This window comes from Accipiter gentilis, chromosome 10 (genome assembly GCF_929443795.1).
Source record: "Accipiter gentilis chromosome 10, bAccGen1.1, whole genome shotgun sequence".
NCBI lineage: Eukaryota > Metazoa > Chordata > Aves > Accipitriformes > Accipitridae > Astur > Astur gentilis.
Genome location: NC_064889.1, coordinates 24479159 through 24503693, shown reverse-complemented (window position 1 = coordinate 24503693; position 24535 = coordinate 24479159). Strand labels below are relative to the sequence as shown.

General features: G+C 37.9%; 1 protein-coding gene across 6 annotated transcripts in view; it reads right to left on the bottom strand.

The window, feature by feature from the left end:
* The window catches only part of MAP2K5 (mitogen-activated protein kinase kinase 5), a 141434-nt gene that overhangs the window by 92455 nt on the left and 24444 nt on the right, over positions 1 to 24535 (bottom strand). For 5 of the 6 annotated variants that reach the window (XR_007507480.1, XM_049812260.1, XM_049812261.1 and 2 more), the window contains 3 exons: positions 23352 to 23400; positions 18239 to 18303; positions 2829 to 2868 (listed from right to left, as the gene is read on the bottom strand). Coding sequence is in view for 5 of the 6 variants with exons in the window: in XM_049812260.1 (XP_049668217.1) it covers positions 2829 to 2868; positions 18239 to 18303; positions 23352 to 23400 (154 nt within the window). In the remaining variant the exon portion in view is untranslated. The remainder of the gene's footprint in view (positions 1 to 2828; positions 2869 to 18238; positions 18304 to 23351; positions 23401 to 24535) is intronic. The other variant, XM_049812262.1, reaches the window with a different exon arrangement.

Below are 24535 nucleotides of genomic sequence, written 5' to 3'. Positions count from 1 at the left end.
GCTATTCTGTTTTAATTCACTTATTTAATCTGTGGCGACATAATTGTCTTTTACAGTATGTACAACTCAAAGGAAATTTGGGTGTATTATAGTCAGTATACAAATGATTAATCAAATGGTCCATTTAAATGCTAGCTTAAGAGCAGGAGAAACTAAAAGCAGTTGAAGAATAGCAATCAGCCAGTATACACTCAAATTTGTCATTTGGATTTTCCCCTCTAATTAGAAAAAAGTTACCCTTGAATAACATATTAAATCCTCTGCACGTTATCTAGTTGTGAAGTTTACATAAAATATGTAATGACGCAGCATTGGTCTATAACACAGGAATTAGCATTGGGTTGTTTTCCTGTTCAATATATTTGCAATATTATCTACCAACTGAGAGCATTTTAATCAACAGGTTTTCAGCATGTTATCTTGTCCTATCAAATCTGTATATTATTGTCAAAAAAAGCCCCCAAAATGCAGAACTCTGCTTTCACAGATCCATCCAGTGATGTTCCTATTAGTGTGGTAATCCTCTGTCAAAACACTTGATCCGTGCGATGATCATGTCAAGACACTGGCATTACCATCCTCTTTTTATTGCTGGCTATGCTGAGCCATAGATGTGGTAAGTAACTTTCTTAATAGAGCAAGCCAGCACGATCACTATTATAGCAGGTTTCCCGACCTCCAGCTTGTGAGCATGTTATTTTAAACTATGATAACACACACATGTTGATGTAGTATCTCTTCTGAAATCACACTAAAAAAAAAAATAACATAATTGAGAGTGACAGGACCACCATGAGTAGTATCTACAAGAGAACCCAGTTTCCCCAATCTTCAGGGTGCTAATTATCCAGGAGGACTACCCAAACCCTTGGACTCTGAGGGAAACAAGAAGGTGAAATTGCTGGGGGAAAAGGCTTTTTGCCACAGGGAGGTGGATTTCAATTAACCTTGCAAAGGGTGAACTCATTTCCCTTCCTGCCTGTGAGAATTTTCTCGTGCTCCACCTCCTCTCCAGGCAGCTTCTGAGGGCACCCACAGCCCCACGGCAGCACGGGGCAGGGTGGCGAGCAGCAATGCCAACGCCAAGCAGGGCTGGCACAGACGATGCTCTCTGTAGAGGTTGAAAATTGAGGAAGCAATACAGTAGGTACCAGGGAAAAGCAGCATCCTTATGCAACCCCAGCACTTAGGGGAAGAGTTTTTTTTAGTCCCGCATTGACAATTTTAATAAAAAATATTTTTGAATATTAAATTTTCTGTACTTTTGTGCCTATCACAACTCAGAGAATTCCTGTCTTACTGCTCACGACAGGTTTCAGAATGACAGATACCACTTGAAAGGACTTTTTCAAAGTGACTTTTTCCAAAATTTTTTCAAGTGATATTTCTATTCCATAAAATTAGAAGTTACTTGGATGTTATTTTAATTTCCATATTTTCCACATGAAGAGAATAATTTCAAATCTAGTAGTAAGCATTTGCTTTTCTCCTAGTGGGGTGAAGGAATTTATTTATGTGATACTTAGGAAAGCCAAAACATGGGCAGAATCTCCTTTTAGTAAATTCTATCTGATTGGAACACCAAGACAATCTGAGCCCAAATCTGAAAGTTACCCATATATGTATATATTGCCTGGTAAACATAAATGCTTCATTTGAAGTTTTAATATAATCTTACATCTTTAAATTCCATTTAACACCAATTCTGCTTGCAGGAACCAGCTTCCATCAATCCTCTTGCCCTCCTCTCCCACCCCCACATTCTTTCACTTTAACTCAGTTACACCAGTATTTAATGATTATGTAAAGACAGCAAAAAAAGAAAAAAAGAGCCCAAATGCCTATTTTACAGTTTTTAAACTAATTACTCCATAAATTATGTTTTTAAAATACACCTTTAAGATCCCAAACTATTAATTGGAATTGTATGAATGCAACAATTAATTTGTCTTCCAAAAGTCTCTACTGCTTTGAGTTTCAACAAAACCGCCAAATTAAAAAAAAGTTTGATATATTAAAAAAGGACATATTTCAATTTTTTATAGATTAACTGTATTAATAATTTAATTTACAAATTTAATTTAACAAATTACATACAAGAGTTGGCATACTGTTTACCACAGCTTTAACTGAACTTTCAGACAAGACTGGTATTTATCTGACCACATAGCACTACAGTATACAGCTTCACTGCTGTTAGCAAAGAATGCTAACAAAAACCCGAACAAACAAACAAAAAAAGCCAAATCAGTTGGATAAAAAACAGTTGGGGGGGGGGGGGCGGGGGGGGGGGGGTTAAAATAAATAAAGCTGTTAAAACCACAAAATCTCTTAGGAAAACAGAATATTATCCCAAAGAAAAGAGGGAAATTCTCTGTATTTAAAAAGGAGGTTGCAGAGACCACTGAAGAATATGCCCTTGGGGACAGTTTGGCATTAGCAGAGAAAGGTACAGGCTGGCATCCCGCGACCTTTCCGTCCCCACTCCTGTAACGCCAGGGCTCAGGACGGTGAAGCAGCACCTCTGCCAGTCGCCAGAGAGACACAAACCACAACTGCACTTGGACACATCCACGTAACCCCAGGGGAAGACGTGGCGGTACCTACACACGGTGCCAAGTGATTCCCGGTGGACAAAACCTGGATTCTGGGAACTCTGTGCTTTGGAATTACTGAATTTATGGGCTGGGGTTTTCCTGCATAAACAACGTAGACTTTAATGCAATAAACAAATTGAGATCTAAGAATCAGAGGGAGGGGAAGGAAACCAAGGTCAAGAAAGAATGGAGAGAAAGAAAGAGAGAAAGGAAATTACTGTAATATCTTACCTTTACTGCTAGTATTTTTCCACTTGGGACATGATATGCCCTGCATGAGGGAAAAAAATTAAATAACTTGAGAACCCATAAAATTACCTCTATACACATGTGCAACATGTATACACTAATTTCACAGAAAAATGACTTGGAGCTAATATGTTTTACGTTAAACCAATTTTATATAGCATTTCTAAAGAAAGACTGATGAAAACAATTGATCAAAAGACTATAGTTACAATGAAATCATTAAGCAGGTTTTTACATCTGCATGTTTTATATAAAATCTACACATTGAAGACTTTCATATGTAACGGCAAACTTGTAAGTATGAACTAATCCACTTTCACATTTTCTTTCAATGAAATATAATTATGATATATCCATTATTCAGAATCTGCACGTAAAACAACATTTATCACACAAGTTTGGCAGTCCTAGGGGTATTTTCAGTGGTAAGACAGTGAGATACACAGCTATATCAATCAAAGTGAAGTAAAACAGGTAATGACTGATTCTTTGTCATAACCTAAGGACCCACAGAAAATACTAGCAAAATGAACTTTCTGCATTTGTATTTAAGATTGGTATGTGTGTGTGCATATAAGTTAGAAAGCATTATTGTTAATGTTCACGTGCCCAAAATAAATTTCCAGTTTTGTCTTTCTGAAGACAAACATTTATAATTGGCTATTTAACAATGACTTGTGTATTCCTAAGCAAGAACTCTTAAGAAAATAAAAAGGTAGGTGAAACAAAAAGTCTACTAAAAATCCAATGTAATTTTGCATAAAAGCAAAACCATTAAAGGTTTTCCTCTTCACTAGTTTTATTGTCTCATACTGATTTATAACACTATGCACAGTCATGTCATATATGTGGGCACTAAGTTTAAAGAATTATAATATTTTACCACTATATAGCTCTAGCAATTATTACTGAAGAAGAAAAGCTTTAATAGTTTTTTTTGCATGCAAAATGATACATAGTACAGGGCGAGACCGTTGTTTAATCTTATTTATGACCCTGAGTGCTTATATAATTTCTGTTAATAGTTTGGCAGTTTCTAAAAACTTCGCCTTAATTTAATAACTCACGGATAGACATTTATGTAACTGAGTGGCATTAGCTTTTAGGAACAGAGTTTAAAAAGGCATATTAAAAAAAAAAATCAGTGTTATTTAATATCAGTACAACAGGCAAAAAGCAAAATCATCAGACGAAACTCTGACAGACTGATAGCTGAATGCATAATCAACGAATCCAATGGAGTAAATGAACTCTGCTGTAACTATGGATGAATCAACAGTGGCAAAACATTATGGACTTAAGATCAGCAGAAATGATAAGAAAATGAACAGGTTGAGATAGCATGCTTAACGTCTGTTAGCTTAATATGTACTGTGCCGGACAGTTTGGCAACTTAATTAGCTTGTCAAGAAAGCTGATCTTTTTTCCATAAGAGAGATCTCCTGTTTCCAAGTGAATTAAAAGGGAAGACTTGATTATTTAATTATGATGCACGCTAATTCATCCGTGGAAGTTTGGGTTAAATTTCCAGCAGAGGGCAGATACCTGGTTTGGTTTACAGAGCACTGACAGTACCAATTTAACATTTAATTATCGCTGAGAATTGGATCACAAAGGAGATACCATGCCCATGGGTACAGCGTGTCCAGTGGCTTTGCAAATGGCATGCTACCTGGGAGGAAAGGAATTTGTTTACTCCAGGCTGATCCGGCATCTCGATTGTCCTGACCTTCCTCAACACAATAACTGTAAAGTGATTAATGAAGTTTGAATAGGAGCTTTGGTTACACCAAAAGACAACCGTACACCTCTGTAGTGTTTTAATTAACAGCTAACACTTCAAATTAGTCTGTAGTTGCTACAGTAATTACCCGTTCCAATGAGTGTGTAGGGAAAACGTCTTTGTTAGATATTATGTAGAACTGTAAGTTGGAATTGATCATTTTGGTTACAGTCAGCACAGCTAAAGCCTTAAGATTTAGTACCTATATGTAGCTTCAGAAGGATGTACTAAAAAAACCTCCACAGAACAATGTGCACAGCATGAAGAAAAACATACTTTTTGTGCATACTGCACCCATCAGTAAGTCTACGGATGTCTACAAGGAGATTAAACTAATATTCATACTCTATAAGTAATGTGAAGTCTCATCTCAAGGGTCAACTCTCACAGATTTCAGTGTCACCTCCAAAAGTAAGTAAACAAACTCATCACTGTAGAACCAGATCATTAGATGAAGCAAAACTAGCAAAATGCAATAGGTTCCTCAGCAACGCTGTACATTTCAGTGAACACACACTTAGAAATCTTCCAGGATGGTAGGCAAATGATGTCGCCTAATAAACAGTTACAACTCCTCCTCTTGCTAGGAATGCATTTGAGCAGTACCTAACAGTAAAGACAAGTGGATGTTAAAAACGAGTGAAAACAGTTGCTAAATAGCTGCTGAACTGCTTAAAGACAAATGTGAAGAGTAGAAATTCAATGCACTGAAATGCAAAATATTCAAGGAAAACACTGTTTTGATGTTTGCAAAATTTCATTCTTTGCAGGAACCAGCTCTGGGAAAACAAGTTCATTCTTCTGCTTTTTTTTGTTGGGGTTTGGTTTTGGTCTGCTTTTGACCCACTGCAAAAGCTATAACAGATGATTGAGAACAGGTGGCTATAAATGATTTATTGTTAAGGAGAAATTGAAGAGACAGTACTACATCAGAGAGCCAACTTTGGAAATCAGAAGTTTAAAAAGTAATTTTGAACACCTGATGCCAAGCGTCAACTATTAAAAAACAGAAAAGTTATTACTTAAATTTGTTGCAATTTGCCAACTGCAGGAAGCAGGTTCTGATGTGCATTTCCCCTTTCCTCTCTGTCTCTTAGTTACATTGGGAATTTACAAGACAAATACCATGGCATGAAGTGCTCTTTTACTCTCTAGAGAGGAAGCTCCTAACAGACACTGGGACAAATTAAAAATACATTCTTCTGCAGGGTCTGACCCAGATCCCACCCAGGTTAGCTGCAGAATTGCATCTACCATAAACTTGATGTTTTATTATTTTAAGTGCAAATTGATGGAAATGCTATGAGATTAATAACCACCATAAGAACAACTTTCTCCAATACTAAAATACTTTAAAAATATACATTTTAAAATAATGACATAGTACTTATTAAAATAGTAGAAAAAATAAACACAACAATCGGAGAATTCATTTGGTGCCCAATTTCTGCACATAAAGAAACCATAACTCCAATATTCTGCACGTAACTTTTCATTTTATTGTATTTAAAAAAAAAAGGCAGTTGTTAGCTACTGTAGCCACAGCATTTTTTCAGGCTGAGGATAATGACTGAAGTTATTAAAAAAAAGCAAAACTCAGGAATCCATTTTGGGATACCAATCTTAGAAGACAATTAATTATTTTCAAATTCACCAAAGTCTGACTGCAAATAGGTGCTGTGCATCTGTAAAAAGACCAGATAGTGCAAAAAGTTTTAAGTATCTTAAACCAATCTGCAGTGACATCTTCAAAGTGAACAGTGAAAGCTAGTAGTTGAAAATTGCATCTTAATCTCAGAATATATACAGGAAACAAGAAAATAACTCATCCTCATTTTCCCCAGAAAATGAAAATTCTTCACGGAAACAAACTGTTCTTTCTTGATGCTCAGAATTTCTGTTTCTATGTCCAATACAGATAAAGGACAAAACCCGCACTTGACTGAGCAACCAATTTAACATTGCTAGATGAGGAGAAAGGTGATAAACAACAGTAGAAAGCAGTAAATGCAGGAGCACCCCTTACACATATTAGCAGTACCTGGTGCAGGGACCAAGTTAAGAGATTGTTGGTTTAATGAAAACGGAGTTTCAGTAACTCAGAATAGTAACTCCCAACAAAATTTTTATAGGTTTCACAAAAAAAGGAAGAAACCTTCAGGGAGGATGGAGTAAAGAAAGCAGCAACTTTCAGACCTTCTCAGGAAAAAAATAAATAAATTCCAGCAACAGAGGCAGTGTGGTAGAAAGCACTGCACGGGCTCCGAGAAAGAGGGGAAAAACCGAGCAAGAAAGCTGGAAGCTAGATAGGGAGATGATGAGTTTTGGGGGGGCCTTCCTTCCCTCCTGCCCTGGCACACTGCTAATGTGAGATGGAGGAAGCGGCCGACATCTCAACATGCACGGCAGGTGATGCAGAGAGGTTGGCTTAAAGCTGCCGCATGTCGTGTAAGACAAGGACAGGCAGACTTCAAACACCGCGTACTTTGAAACATTCTGACTAGGGAAAAGAAATTTAAGTCTCCTTTCACATTCCCACTAGAGTTCGTTACTCTGAGCCCCCTACATCCATTACACTGAACAGCTTCTAAGCAAGACTGGCACAGTTGTGTCAAATATTTTATTAACCTTGACTATTAACCATATCCCTAGACATTTAAAGCCCTGAGGGGACCCGTGCGAGCCAAGTCCTTTAGCATAACTTTGTCTCCTCTACTCTGAAAACCAAGAGTGCCCCTCAGGGAGCGGTGCGAAGGCAGCTTGCCCAGCTCTGTGGCAAAAGCTGGGTTATTCTGGGGAATAAGAAAGACAGTGTGAGCAAGCGTGCACTCTGCTTGAACAAAGCCCTCCAGCTAAGCCGGAAAAACTTCTGATGGACTGTGGAGTACAGCGTGTGCATCCCTTGTGTTCCAGAAAATAAAAATCAATATCATGGAAAACTAGAATAGGGCTTTGGGGGAACTGCCACTCCTCGGCATCTCTCCCCCCGTATATAGGAAGTGTTTCTACAGGAAAGCAAATTACAAACCAAAAGTGTCAGAAGCAGCTGGTTTCCGTTTTAAAAGAAAAGGAAGAAAAAGGTAACTGAATTTCACATTGCCTGCTTTGTTCTTCCTGAGGTCTACTGCAAAGAAAAACAGGGGAGAAATGTAAGATGCTTTGGCTCAAACATCTTTATGGAACAAACCATAGCCCATCCTAATATTTAATGCTAAAGATTTCATACACTGAATATGGCAAGTTTCTACTCAGTTCAAAAGTAAAATAAAAAAACCCAACCAAACAGAACATGCACAAGGTTCTTAATAAATAGCTTAGATGCCAAACAAAAAATTTCTCCCTCTTTCAACTTGCTAAGACTAACAATTCTATATTCTCCCTGTGAGAAATTGTACCTAAAAGCACAGTGGGGTGCTGCACTACTTGCTGTGATTGTAGTATAATTTCTTCCAGGGCAAGCAAAGAACTAACTTCAGGTTTCAACATGCAGGCATTCAAGAGAAACAGCAATTTTCATTTTTTTTTTCTAATTTTTAATTGTAAAGCATTTGCCCACATATGAGTGACTCAAGGATGGTCACATCAGAAGCACAGACTGAGTAGGCAAAGATCCTTGAGCTTTCTCAAACAGCTTTTCCTAACATATATTATAACTTTCTACTACAAACTGAGTTTACTATTACCTGAAAACTGAAAATAAATGCAGTCTCTTCCTAGAAGCAAAAATTCATTAAAATCATTTTATCATGCTGCTAATGCTGATGAAAAAAAAGCACTGAAAAAGCCTGCAGCAGCCTACCATGCAGAAGATCCTGCTTCCCACCTCTTCACTCCGGTCACTAGGATGTATTTTTATATTTTTCCCCCAATAGCCATGGAAACAATTTCTAATCAATAAGATATTTCTTGGCAAGACCAAATGATTCAAGGGAAAGCCATGACCTGTCTGCTATGCCAATGAGTCAGTCCCTTCCCTTCCTAGAAATATAACTAACATCAGCAAATACGACAAAATGATATACTGACAGTACTGTTACATTAGTGATGTGACTGCAGGATGCAGGGATGCAATGCTCCCCTCTGGCTGAGGTACCAGAGAAACTTAGGCCTAATGCCACAAACTCAGATCTGCTGTAGCTCTACTGGCTTACCCAAAGCATGTCATTCTGCTAAATGATGCTTTTAGCAGATGAAAGAGTGGTTGAAAGGGACCTCTACACACCATCGAATCCAACCTCCCTCTTGAAGTGGGACTGGAGGAGTAGATGAGCTCAGCCATAGCTTTGTCCAGCTCTGTGCTGAAAGCCCAAAGGATGGAGATCCCCTCCCACTCTCATGCCCTGTTAACGGTGCTGCACCATCTTACTTGCAAAGAGGTTTCTCCTAATGTCCAATATGACCTTCCTGAGTGGCAACCTGAGGCCACAAAGTAAAAATAAAAGTAAATATTTCAGGTCCTTTCTCCCAGATACATTTCCTTCTGCTTCACACCTTGGTATGTACTCATTATACACATTTGTTAAAACCATCAAGATGTCATTTCACTTGACAAGAATCACAAATACAGACCCGTTTCGCCATATCTGCTCACCCATAGCACTGCACTGATGAACTGCAGAGGAAGTCCTCCAGACATCCTCCTCACTCGATGCACAGAGTAACACACGTGAAAGGTCTCTGGGACTGAGGCAGAGTATTTCCTAACAGAAACGAACATACACGTAGAAGCCCTAGGTTTCTTATTTGAGTTAAAAAGTTAACACAAAAAGCTATGGTTGTAGCAAGCAGCACCTTAGGATGCAAGGGCACTGAACGAAGTCAAACTGAACATTTTCCTGCCCTATGAGAAATAACCTAGAGCAAAATGACTGCGTCAGTGTCGCACAAGATGAATACAATTCTCTAAGTGTTATGCATTGCAGAATGACATGGCAGTCACCAGCTGCAAACTATATGCAGCAAATCACCCACAGATTTGCTTTACTGTTAATTTTTCCTCATCCCCCCCCCCCCCCCCCCCCCCCGTTTTTTTTCCTAGTACCGCCACTGTCCGTCACGCTCCTGGTCAGACTCTGGCAGTCTAATGCGGGAATTGTCACGTACTCCGATGGCCATCTAAAGAAACAGATTCAAATTGTTTCTAGGAAATAAACACTTTGACAGTTGTTGCCTTCTGCAATAGACAAACACATTAGCCTGACTCTCTGGCTGTTAAAACAGGAAATCCAAAGTGCACAGCAGTTGTAAAAAGGAGCTTTTATGGGGACTGTGCTAGTTCAAACAGCAATCTACACCAACCTCCCCTCTATCTAAAATCCCATTACAGATGCTTGAGTACTGATTGCAAAATGATTTGTGTTAAACTAGAAAACAAACAAAAAATACTTGTATCTAAATTTTAAACTTTTCAAAAGAGAAAACTGGCACTAGAAGCTACATAAAAAAATACCGAATAGCAAAATGTCTCACTTAACCCATCTCTGTGGGAAAGAGGCGGTTTTGGCATCCAAGCCTAAGCACAGCAGAATGAATCCCTCACCTCCTTTATGCTGTAACCTACTACTATTTCCATCTGTTACCACTTATACGAGTCTTCCTTCTCCACTGCAGCCAAACATTCAGGGTCAACCTTTGAAAACTGGATTACAAGTCGCTCTCCTTGTACCCATCCCATTACAATTCAGTCCTCATTCCTTAGAAAGACCTGTAGACAGAAAGGACTAAAGACGGAGACGGCTTAGCCTTGACACTGCTTGAGGAGGCTGTGGTGCCACCATCCCCATTACTAGGTCACTCACTACCACAGGACCAACCCAGATCAGATGCAGAGACAGTCATGTATTTCAGCTGCTGGCTTTAAAGTAGCTGCAAGGACAAAAGACAGCACAGCAGTCATAAGCTTAGACTGACACGGACAGGCATTATCTGACACAGCATAAAGCCTGCCAGTGCAAAGTAAACCCATCGCAATTATAGGAAGAAATCTGAAGCAACAGAGTGAGCCAAAAAGTACGTCACATCCTATGGTGATGGCAATTCAGATGCTAACATGTCTCCACAAGGAGACCTGAAGCTGGATTTTCTGCATTATCAAACCATTTGTTCACGAGATGCGTTCATGACACTCACGGCATAACAACTATTAAGGAAAAACAGAGCTGTTCAGTAATTCAGTAATGACCAGTAGTAGAAAACAGAACTGTACCAAGAAGCAAAAGTTTTCTAGGTATTCACTGTAATAGCTGAAAGAGCATTTTCTTCTAATTGTCGTTCAGTTTCAAGTAGAAAGCTTGCTCTTCCCCAGGAGCAGATTGAGAGCATAAACACCGTGAGGTGAGTTACACTGCGCCATTCACTACTGGACTGCAGATACCACCATGAGGAGCAACACGCTAGAAACAATTTTGGCATTGCTCCTCTTGTATCGCTCCTTGCCATCGTCATCAAAACAGCTGTGGTGACGTATAGGGAAGGTGGTTATACATCAGAGCTGGGTATGGCTGGCTAATCTTTATGATGACCAGTAGATATCTAAGCAGTTGATTTTAGCATTTTAAGTGAGCATTTTCAAAGAATCTAGGGTGAAAAGAAATGGAAAAAATCAACATCAACCTTGCCGGTGTTGTTATGCCCACTGTTCTTCACAGAGACATCAGAGATTAAGGAGAGAGTCTGAAACACATCACTGGCAGCATAATGGCAAAAAAGGATTCCTACATGAATACACAATTCTTCTGTCCCTTATCATTTCACATTCACTTCTATGAGCAAAAGCATTATTTTAAAAAGTATTCTATGTTAGGGAACAGTCAATGTCTATAAGCTTAGCATAGCTTGGCTGTGGCAAATTCCACCAATTCTCTACTACACACGGTGTTGTCTGTAACCAAGAAAGAGATGATATTGCCCACATTGGGGCAAGCTGCAGAGAAAGCTGCACTATGCGCACGCTCCACCTCACTCATTGGTAACAAGAACAAACTCAAATTTTCAGGATTACTATTCTCTTAATCTTCCAAGCTATGGGCATACAATGCAAACAAAACAACTTTAATTTAAGAATCATCCAGTTTCTAATTAAACAGCCATAGGCAGCTGGCTGGATACATTTTAATCAGTTTCAATAACCTATTGATTGTATACTGAAGCTTAAAAATTAAAAGTAAAAAGATGACCGGGGAATTGTCCCATCTCAGAACAACAGTAGAACCCTCTGTAAATAACTCCTCTTTTAACCATCAGCTAAATGAACACTTCAATACTGCAGTACAAAGTCTTCTGCAAAATTACTTTAACTAACAAGCAGAAATTTATCAGCTTCAGCCAAAATCAATGCTGAAATCAATTTGAACACTGGTTGTGTCTAAAGGGGCTCATTGGCAATTTAGGGAAATTACACCATGTAAATGCCTGTGCTTTAATTGAACAGTTTCATCAACTAGGCTGTGATTGCTGTCCATTCATTTATTTACTTTCACTGCAGCTACCATTCTGCAAAGGAATGGGTTTTGTCAGACTTGAAGGAGGTACTTTATCTTCATTTTATGCACTTTTGTGCATAACAGATTTTATGAGGCAGGCAAGTGATAGCTGGGGTCAAAAGAAACAAGCGAACAGCAATCACTGGTCAGTCTTGTTTAAACTGCAATGATAATATGCAGAAATTTGGTGGCGTATTTCTAACTTAGTCCAGCTATTATTGTTCCAATGCTTTTCAGTGTGACTAAAAATAAAACAAAACAAGAGAAACAGAAAATGAATGTAGCCTGGGAAAGGAAATAAAGGAAAATGCCTCCACAACTGCAACACAAGAATGCAGGGGGATGCGATTTTCAGACTTCACATGGCCACAGATTTGTTTTAATGCCAAACAAAACATTGAACCTCCTTGTACAACCTTTTTTCAGAGCTGCATCAAGCACGAGGCTGGGACAAGCAATGTGTAGTGAGAACCTCCCCTGGAAATACAATACCGACGACAACACGTGGGTCAGCTGGCAGTGCTCTGGGCTGGGAACCTGCAGAGATGGGCTCTGTTCCTGCTTCTGTTGCTGCTTTGCTGTCTTGGGAAGATAATTTCCCTCTCTGTCTCTGTTCACCCTCTGCCATGTGCAGAGGATGACACTAGCTCCTTTGCAAAAGGGCCCAAATAACCTTTGAAGTATTTTAAAGAGGGGCAAATTATTGTCATTGTATTCCATATTCATACAGAAATACAGAAACGAATGAACATAGGAGAGCAACAGCTCTGCTTAGATTTAGACTGGCTTCCCGCAACATTTCAGGTACATGATGATTACCGCTTTTAAAGAACAAACTGAGACTATAGAAACCCTCTTGAGGGACCTCCTTCATGATAGCACCAGTGTCCTGCGTTAGAAGGCATGGGATAAGCCAGAAGGAGCAAATCTTGCTGCGTCAAAGCTCCTCAAGGCAATTATAAGCTCCGGCTATTCCATCACCATTCCAAATAGAGCTAAATCACCTCCACCTCCCTCGCTCTCAAACACCGCTAAATCTCCTCCAGCTTCCTCACCCCAGAACTGACATCGCTTTTTCCCTGCTAATGTTAGAGGATCTGCAACACACTCGCAAGGCACCGTTTGCAGGCTGTCTTGCAAGAGATAGCAACTTTCCAGCTGTCTTGCCATGCGCTATGTTTAACGTGCTAATGGGGCACCCCAAGGTTGGCTGAGATAGAGAATAAAGAAACAGGCATATGCTGGAATGTACAACTCAACCGAACAGCAAAATTGCTCAAGTAAATTGCTCAAACAAATTAAGCTTCCACGTTTATCTGTATTTTCCCTAGCTATACAATTCTTCTGGGCGGTACATCATCAACAGCCACTTCTCTCCCAATTACTCAACTTAAAGTGAAGCCGTCTGGTTTAACAGCATTTTACTAAGATGATAACCGATTCTCCTTTTTCTTCCCTCTCTCCCAAATACTAGGTAGCTTCACAAATTAGTTACAGCATCATTTGGACTTTATGTTTATTTCAGTATACAGTGTTACAGCTTGCTGCTGCTGAAGACTCCAACAGAATCCAAAGATTTACAAACCATACACAACACACATTTTTAAAAAATCCCAGGCACACAGAAGGTTATACCATGCCCTAAACAGAGTTACTTGAATATCTCACTTCTCATTAGCTACAACTGCAAAGCAAAAACTAGAAAACATGAAATAAGAGAAAAATTTTATTTTTGCTCGTACATAAAGAAAGGAAATCGTGACACTTTAGATATACCATGTGAGAAGAGACTTCACAGAGCAATTATTTGCCAGAGATAAATACCTCTACTCTGTAATACTTAGGTTCAAAATATATACAACTAAGCATTTTAGGTCTAAATAATTTAATGTAGCTACTCCTGAGACTAGCTGGCGGAGCGTATACATCCCATTACAAACCAAAATGTTAACCTTCTTTCACTGAAGTAAAAAGGAGAAATCTTACCAAAACAGCCTCAGAGCTCTGCAGCCAATGATGGAGCTAGAAGATGCAGCACAGAAGCACATAGTTCAAACGTTTTTTGGACCTATCTGTGAATGATTTTTTTCCAAAAAAGCAATTTAAGTAAATAAAATAGATGTACTGGTATACAGAAGTTTTCTGCTGTGAAACAGCTCAAACTGTGCATCCTCCATCCTACCAGCTTCTATAAAATAGTTGATAAAAAAATTAGAAACCCTGTCACAAAGCTGGAAGGTTGTGCATCTACCAGAGTAACAGTCTTAGGGCCCTCTTGTCAGGTCAAACCTCCATGAAATAATGGCAGCTGAGAGTTTCAAAAAAATTCGACTTAACGATAGTCCACATAAAGTAGAAATCCCAGTTAATGATGTAAACTACCTATAAGGACCGGCAAGCAGAGGAGAAAGATACTGGCATGCTTTCAGTCCACGTTATGGCAGATTTCATCACTTTCTTGACAATCTTTACTCAAGACAAGGTACACGCTGCCCACTATGCACCAGTGGAAGAATTCTTTCTTTCTGATTGTTTGTATATTCAAAGATACTTTTTGAATATACAGTTTGGGATTATTTGTATGTTCTCATGTATTTTTGAAAATATAAGCAATCAGAAAGCAAGAATAATTAACTGGTTTTGCCATATCTAACTCTGTAATTGTTATCATTCCCTAATTAAGAAAATAGTGTAGTAAAAGCTAGGGGAAAAATAGGAAGTCAAACAACTAAAAAACCCCTTCTTTTTAGAAAAGGAAAAACATTTAGATTCAGCAAGTTCTCACTAGAAATATTGCTATAAAGTATTGATTTTTTTACCAGACTCAATTGACTGAAAAGTTGTTTGTATAGCAATATTGGCCAAGCCAATATACTGGAACAATTTTGCTACACACAGTAATCAAGTGTATTTCTAAAGTATAATTATACTGTCATAAAAATAAAGCTAAGATACCTCTTCTCCAAGCAATAAAACAGTTGCAGCTGTAAAGAACCCAAATAAATGAAATACATTTTCTAACTAAACATAGTGTCTTCCAAAGAGAACAAAACCACCTCTTCTCTCTCCCTTAAGCCAAGGTTAGCATGAAAAGTGATCAATACTTCAATCTCAATAAACTATTTCAATAGTAGTTAATTCACATGGAAAGAGAGGCTGAAAATTTTTGCTCAGCGACCTGAGACACGTTATCTTGTTTGTTAAATGCTGATAATATATCATTGCCATAATGGATATGACTTAGTATAAAGAGCTAGAGAGAAAGAGAGATACCACATAGACACACTCATTCTTTAGATTCAGATCAATACTACACACAGCCTCTTCTGAAACAAACCGACAGCAAGAAATGCTGGAAAAGGAAAACAGCCAAACGTTTGCAATTAATTTTATTTGACAAATGTTTATTGATTTACTGGAATAAAATATATGTGGGTTGCTATCTATGACTAGTGCAATCCAGCTACCTGTAAGTATTCCATTTTGCAATTTCTTATTGGCTTGTGTAGCACAGATGATCCTTTGGTGAGGGAGAACAGGCTCCCTTTTACAAAGAGGCAATTGCTCCAAGGTAGGAAGTTCTGTCTGTGCTTTGTCCGAAGCACATCACCACCACATGGTTACTGCCAACTCCCTGCAACGACAGCAACCAGCAGCTCTTCAGGGATGAGAGAGTGAATTGGTACAACTCTTCAATCCAATGCACCAAGAAACAAATTCAGGAAGATCTGAGAGGAATGCATAGCTTAGAAGCCAGTTTGGGGAGAAAACTCTATTTCATATTTATATCCTGCTATTATTTGCATTGCAAAGAAAGTAAGACTTCAGGAATGTGTAAAATATCCACATGTAAAAACGGTGCACATTCCCTGGAGCAGTGCAGAATGACACTTGCACTGCAGAAAATACTGTGAAGTCACTGCAATTGCTAATTTAAAGTATGAATGCAATAAAAAGGAAGAAGAAAGGTAAAAATATTTCCCTGACACAGAAGAGGGCTCATGATTTTACAGGTAAAATTTTTTACTTTCCCAAATTGCCGGCAAATGCAACACTCAACCACCTAACGAAGCGGATCACAGCATCAGCCCACACAATGCAGCAAGTCAATGTAGAAGTGCCAGAAGTATTACGCATTCCCTCCTGCACTATTATCTTCTGCACCTCAAGTGTTCACATCTCTCTTCCTTCATCACTCCTGCAGACTCTTAAAAAAGTAGTATTCATCACAAGAGAAAAATATTTTTGTAAAAATATTAACCAAAAAGCAGGCACGTAACTATACTACCTTTCAGAAATACAGACAGAAGTAAAAAAGTGCAAGTTTGGCTTTACACAGCATTATATCCAAATTTTCCATATGAATTCTACAAAACGTGAAATATGTACTACGTATGTGGCAACATTATAAAAGAAGATATATTTTTATACCACCTAAAAGCACTGCATCATTGTACACACTAAGCACAGAGAGCAAACGTGGAATAGAGCTGTTCCTTGTGAGTAGGGCAGGTGCAAAGTTGCCATACAGACATTAAGTTCAGCAGATCCTCAGTGCAAAAACATTAGCAAAGCACACGTTCACTTGCCTTGGTTTACACTCCTTAGACTTTGGCCACTATTAGACGCAGGATGAAGGGGAGAGACTTTTGGTACAACCTTGTATGGCCATTCTAACGCTGCTCATGATTTCAAATTGCTACCTCCTTATTTCAGCTACTTCTCTAAAGAAAATGACCCAGAACTGGGTAACAATGACACATGTGGGTTCCATCACTTTGTGGGATATTCCTTGTCCCTAACTGTGCCTCAAGTGCCTTCCACAGGGACCAGAGCATGTGGCCCTCCTTTGTGATGCTTCTTCCACCTACGTCACTCCCAGAGCACCTATCAGTGCATGGAGAAGGGAACCAACCTTGTCTAAAGCAGAAAACACCAAGAAGTCACTGACTGAGCTGTAAAGTTCAAACCCTCTCTCAAATCTTTCTTATTATAAAGTAAAAAAACAATACCGTTTCTGCAAGTTCAAGTTTCTTGGTCTAGGATTATCTTTCTACAAGAGAACGTCAGTGAGATTTCTGAACTACATTCCATCTACAAGGCTAACCTGATTTCTGAAGAGTCCAATCGAAGACTGGATTTGTTCCTTTAAGGTTTTAGAAGTTCATTTTCATTAAATCTTCTGCAAGGAGAGTCATTTTGCAATGTTGGCAGCCAATTAGAAACTAAACTAAATGCACCGTAGCTTTTAAAACATTTTAAAAAAATGTTAATATCAAAGTTAAAATGTCTAAGGTATAAACAAAATCATAATGGGATGCTGGGTTACTGTATATGGTAAATAGCTCTCTGGAGGAAACCTTTATTACTCCCTCAGGGCTTTCTTATAAAGTATGGATTTCTTAATTCCTAGTGGAATATTTTTCATACACCACTGCAGACTATTAAGTACCAGATATTACATTATGTAGTTTAAACTTTGCACTATGCATGAGAAAGACTTTCCTGTCAAGAAAACTGTATCTCTGCTATTATAATCTTTATAATATTAAAATTAATACTGGCTGCAGGGTATAAGCTTCACTACCAAAATTTGGGGGAGTTTATCATTTAATATATTTATCAGCCTGTGTGTGAAGCTGCTCGTAAGGGAGGCAAGTCACTGCAACAGTGAAAGGGGTATTTACTAATTTTGAATTGCCAGAGAAAGACAGAGCAATGGTGTCATCACATCCCACTGGTGTCATTCTCAGTACTGGGCTACCACAGGGCGTGGTAAGCCAGTAAGAATAATGGCATTGCAAATACTGAAGGCAATTCATTATGCTTCAGGACATTTCAAGTTCCACTTGCGAACCATTAACTTGTTACCCAGGAGGGATTCAAAACTAAGCATTAAAAAGATAATGAAAATGCACCAGCCCTCACAGCACCCAAGAGCAGATACCTTGTAAATATGTAAAGAGAATTCTTAAAAAGTTTATATTAAGAATTTCTTTTATAATCTTTTCTGCATAGCAGCAATGGCCCACCTACATCTCAATACAAATATGAAGGGTAAAAAAAAAAAAAAAAAGAGCGCTGTTAAATCTTATTTTCAAAAATTTTAAGTGAAATTCAACACTCACTTGTAGACTGTGCCTCCATTGCCATGACCGAGGATGTCTCGATACCGTATGTCTTGTTCATTCATCTCCACAAGAAAGAAAGAAAAACAAAAGAGATGTCATGCTGTGGATGGAAATGTCAAGGAAAAGCAACTCTAGGCCATAAACAACAAGCAGTCTGGGTCATTTCAAGTTCAGCTGCAAGAACGAGAAGATCAATACAACATTTGCTGTCCAATTTATAAAAGACGATACCAAGGGACAAAGTGATGGAAAGTTTAATGACAATTTGTTTGCCTGGGTCATTTCATTAAAGTTTGATAAAAGGTGTCAAAATGGAATGATATAATATAGCTCAAGAGGGTCAGGTCACAGATACTGATAGGAAAAGGGTCTCCAGAACAGCACATAACCAAAGCCAAAGTTGGAGGTGAATGGAAACAATCCAACAGAAAACTGTCATCTTAAGTATGGCTAGAAAAGTTTATGATTTATTCTGGAATCAGCATAATTGATACTAATTGAGTGACAGTTCTGTCAGTAGGATTGCTTCATAGTGCTCAATTTATATACCTTTTAAGAAAAGCAAATCTTCAGAAAAAAATAGTCTTGAATTGCTATCCAATAAAAATAATTTTCCTTGAAATACACAACTAATTCCTTGCCTCAATCTTTCTGTTCACTAGGACAACTCTCCAGATATGACAGTATCCTCAGTTATTCAGACAGAAACCTGATACAAGCACTGCTGATTGCAAATGTTGGAATTTGGGATCTGACATGGCTTTTATAAAAACTTATTATATTGCTGAATCAGCAATTCAAATATAAAACTACAGTTCAACCTTCTCCTGTACAAATACATATACTGATTTTCCAGCTAAACTACCTATTAAAAATAATAAAAAAAAATTACTGAAGACATTTTTGCAACGCACATGTATACCTGAAAATAAACGTTTTAATCAGAATAAATTCTGGAGTGTATGCATTTTCTATTCCAAAAAGATCTCCCTCATTGCCTGATCATTTTAAGTAGTAAATGAGATTGGGCAAGTCCCATTTTTAAAAGGTGTTTTCCTAGGAAACATTGATTCATTTCTAGTAACTATTTCTATTTTATGGGATACCATGTTAAACATTTTACATAAGTTGGCATGGCTGCTTAAAGACTCTCTGTCATTTTTGTGTATTAAAAGGCACCAAAAACCTCCTAATGATATGTCTGGTCTGCTATCACTAATGTGATTAGAGATCACATAAACACATCTGAGATAGCTTGAAATTAGCTATTTCAAGTACCACAAGCACCATGGTGAGAGCCACGCAGAGCTCGCCATAAGCTAACTATCTGTATCCAACTTCTGAAATGGCTTTGAAAATTCAGTGGGGACATGTGCCATTCAGTTACTAAGCCATGTTTAAGCATCTCCTTCCATATGATGTCAGTGAAGATAAGAGGAACTTTGCCCCTGGCTTCAACTGGAACAAATAAGCAATGGTAACAAGCTGAAATGCCCTGAAGAGTCAATACTCAGCATGTCTTACAAACAGAAAATGGAATATTTAACTTACTTAAAATAATAAGTTTTAAGGACAGAAATGATGAACTCCCAAATTTGTGTTCCTTCCTTTCACTACCTGAATAAAAAGCATGCTTGTTTCTCATAGGAAATACTTTTCCTCTACGCATTTCTTCTGGTGAGGTTAAAATCTCTAAGTTCTGAGAAAATTCAAAATACCTCAAAGCAGAATATGACTCTATATTATTACCCATTTGTAGTTAAACCTGGGCCAGGTATCTTCAGAGGGTATGAAATGTCCCATTCGAATATGAAGGTTTATGACGAAAATGAAAATTTATTTTATTACTGAAAGCTATCTTGCTTACTGCATCAATCAGAAAATGCAAATAAAGAGGGGAAAAAAAAGACACTTTATGAGGAGCAATAATTCATGAATGGGTTTTAAAATACGTAAAGAATCTATACTGGATCCCTTGTGCTAAAAATAATTTCTCTCAGACTGCAGTATTCATTAATTTAAAGCACACACTGTGTTTAAGAAGTTCCGGTCTTCTAAACTGGAAGACTTTAATTCTCCAGTCTTTGAGCTAATGACAAACATCTCTTTCCTACATTCCCAGCAATGTTCTTCTAAACAAAACTCTTAAGAGAAATTAAATGAATCCACAAAGCCATGAACATACTCGTATCTTTGCTTCTTGGGGGGAAAAAAGAAGAATTTTTTGTAGTTACACAAGTTATAAGCAACAAATTGAGCAGAACCAGACATGAAGCGTATTCTCTTTTCTCCTGCTTTTTGCTAACTGGTAAAAGCAGAGTATTTTCTTCACACCGTTCCCTAAAAGCCAGAGAGAGGAGCAGCTCCATCCTCTGATGCCGCACTGCTCGCGCCTGCTGCCAGTCCAGCACCATTTCTTGTCTCTGTGCACAAAGGAGCAACCAGAAACCCAGGGTGAAATAGGAAGACTGGGGTGGAGCAAGGATCTGCCAGCAACCGATAGAGAGATAAAGTGTGATTTACTGGCTCAAATAAAGATGCCAAAAACATGTGGTGATTTATTTATTTTACTGGGAAAACTGGATTCTCAATCATAAAATGATAACATAATAACAATGAACTCGACAGTAAGGACTGGAATATTAAACCTGCAAAACCAAGTTTGATTGGATGCCAATATTAACAGAATTAATGAAAAAAGCAAAACAGACTTCAATTACGGATCAGCAAACAAAACATCCCTTGCTTATACCCGCTGTTTTTGATAGAAATCAGTGTCTATCTCTTGTAAATCATTAAAAACAAAATGCTCAATTAATCCTTATTTTATATGTAGAGGCCTGACAGAGGCAAAGTCCTATAGTCACACCTTTGCTTTACGAATCGAAGCAATAATGGTTTCAGAAAGCAGTCACACTCTATGAGCAGACAATTGAAGAGATTTAGTAAATCCCACTTTATAGAGCAGAGACTAATCGGAAAACACAAGCCAGTCAAATGTTTCTTATGAACTGTTGACACTATATCAATGCTGAATCAATTGGTGGCATTTACTCTGAGTGACAGAAAAGAAATAAATATTTATATCACATCACCTATATCAATGAACCTAGGCAGAAAGCTATTTCTAACCTGTCAATATTTGATTATCTTGAAGAATCATGTCCCCTTCTTTTAATGATTAATATGAATTCCTTATTAAACCTAAATGGAAACTACTAGAGGAATACCATTATGAATGCCTGAAAGCATAAACTGTCAAAAAATAATAAAAAATAATAACCCAACCCATATTTAAGTAATGATAAGTGTGAGTTAATCCCCCAAAAGGGGGAAAAGTTAAAGTTACAACTGAAAACGTATTTCCAGTTACGGATCTGTGACCAAATGTTGCAGAACACAATGCAGCATAACAAAAAGCATTTTCTCTCGACAAAACAGTGTAACTCCCATCAGAGCAGGGTGAATAAAATAGTATAAACACTTACTTTGAATTTTCTTTTTTTTTTTTTAAAATGGGTTCAAGTAACATTTTTTTAATATCATAGTAAGAGTTTTGGTTCCTTTATATCTTTCTAAAATTCTACTGCGCAGGAAAGAAATCTGTAACCATCTATTGCAGGGCACACAAAATACTAATTTCTATTACTTAGAACAAATAAAATGCCAAATACAGCTTATGGACTCAATCACAAAGGTGGCTTTTACTCACGTTCAGTAATTCTACTTTTAAAAAAATTAGTAATATTGGAGCAATTATCAACTTCATTTTAAAAGTTCAGAAGCATGCTGCTGGTACTTCCATAATTTTAAGTTATCCAGAAAAATATATTGTTTAGCTATAACTTTGAAACATTAACAGATTTACCTGGTAGGAATCTGTGAATATTAAACTAAGTCTGCACGTAAGCAATGCTGACACGCTTGAAAATACATTTCCATGCTGTATTCAAAGGATTCAGTGCCGAATAAGCAAGGTTGCAATACCGGGCTGTTCGACTCACATTTTAGAGGGGCACTCTCATCTATTAGACCACAATGTTACAGGTGATACTGAAGGACAAGCATGAAGACCAGCCTTTATCTTCTTGACACGCTCAACTACAACTACTTGATTCATGAAATGCCAATGAGGCTTGGAGAGGTCATTGTGTGAAGGCACTGAATACGCATCTGAGATAATTAAGATTTCAACCTTCGAAACATGGAGGGGAAGTGAACAGCAGTTAAGAAAATCAATAAGAGTCTTTTATTTGCAGTGACACAGATGTCTCAGTCAATAGAGCCTAATAGGCAAGCTTGATCGCAACGGACAGGTGCCTGCCTCCAAGGCTATCAAAGGGCTTTCACTATGACAAACGTTAAAACATATTTATGTTGCTGCTGAAGAATCTGGGATTCTTTTAAGGTAGTTTAATTTAATGGTGTATATTTAATGTCATTACGCTACTACAAGCCTGCCCATACATTCAGATCAAAATGGGTAAGAAATGATTGCTCCGCCTGTCCAGAACATCCACTTGTCCATCAATTGTTACATTAAACCTTTCACTCCTGGGTGCCAGAATCTGAATGCCTGGAGCAGGAAGAGAAAGTAACAAGACAGCTTTCTACAACTTTGGGGTTTTTTTTGGTTTAGCTTTTTGTTTGTTTGTTTTTTAAGAAGCTACAATGTAAGGTGATTCCAAATCGTACAGAGCGGTTCCTTGCAAGAACCTGCTAAATATTTAAGTATCTACTGCTCTAAAGAATACGAAGGTCATTCTAACTGAGCAGTTGACTTAGTTATTCAAAATTGATTAACTTTCTTCCCTGAAATTGTGGCAGCAGTGCAACATGTGTGAGGTACTTCAATCTATTTGGAGCTAAATCTGATTAGCACGTTTGGAGAAATGGGAAGCAAATTGCTATGCCAATCAAAGTAAATCAGAACACATAACTCATTCATATCATGAAGGTTTTCATGGTCCCTCCAGTTCTGTATTAAAAGAACACATTAAAACTAAATGAGCAGTAAGCATCTCTCCACCTATTTGTGGTATGCCAATCACTGCAGTATTAGGCAGTAACAAGACGTGTGTGTAGCCAAGACTCAATTCAGTGCACCTACCTGGCCGTTTGCAAGTATTTTCTTTAGCTCCGCCGAAGACTTTTTTAAGCTGAAAAATAAGAGGCAATTATTTTTAATGACTGTGCCATTTCACTCTATAAAATAAAGTGAAACCATAAGAAACAACAAGCCGACAGGTTAAGTTCATGGTTACATATTCTAATAGATTTAATTTTATCAATGCTGACTGATACTCAGTATAGCTACTCCTCAGACTGCAGACAGCAGAAATGAAGAAACAATGAACATTTAAGAAAATCAATATATTTTTCACCTTTACAAACTAGATTTTTAGATACCTGACTATACTACCCTTTGAGATACAACCTATTGTTTGTCAGTTCAAAGAAAAGAAAAAAAAAAAGATACCCTCACAAACCAAGCGTTTCAAAAAACAACAGGAAAAAAAAGGTTCACATCTAGTTTTCAGGTGCCTTATCTTATTTTAAAACCCCTTAAGCCATTATCCCTCAATAATTTCTATAAATCTGCCACAGAAGGGTGTGCCATCAATGATGCCTCACTACCTCAACTGACATTAGATTGGAGTATGGAGAGCAGGTGAGTACAACTCCTGATTTAGGCATCTCAGGGACATACCCAAATTGAGGTGGGTGAGTACAGATTGCCACGTGTATCCATTCCAGGTCAACTTGCTGCTGCAGTCCCTATGCTTTTTCAGGAGAAACTACTCCTGTGTCACTAGTCTTACATTACGCAAAATGACCCCTATTATTTTCTTCTACTAAGAGAACTCGAACAAACCACAACCATCAGCTTGGTGTGTTTTGTAGGTAAAACTATTAGTGGCTTCAAACTACTTCCACCCACTCACAAAGTACTGCTTCACCTCCTTTCCTGACAAACTACGTTCCTTGTACGTTCAACACAACAAACTGCCTGGGTAGCAATAGGTCTGCAAAACTTAATCTCAAAGACACATTCTGCTCTTATTACTGAAGTTAAAAAAAAAAAAGTACAAAATAATATATTCTTGAAAGCATGTGCACGTGTCTTGATCACAGATCATTATTAACACGAACAGTGAAAACACAGATTTCATATTTGGTGTCTTTGTTCTTTAATAGGCCTCTTGTTCCCACGACTACTTTAAAGAAAAATTAAGTTTTCCAAGGAAACATAAGTTGATCTTGTCATCTTTCATGACTAACAATTTGTGAACA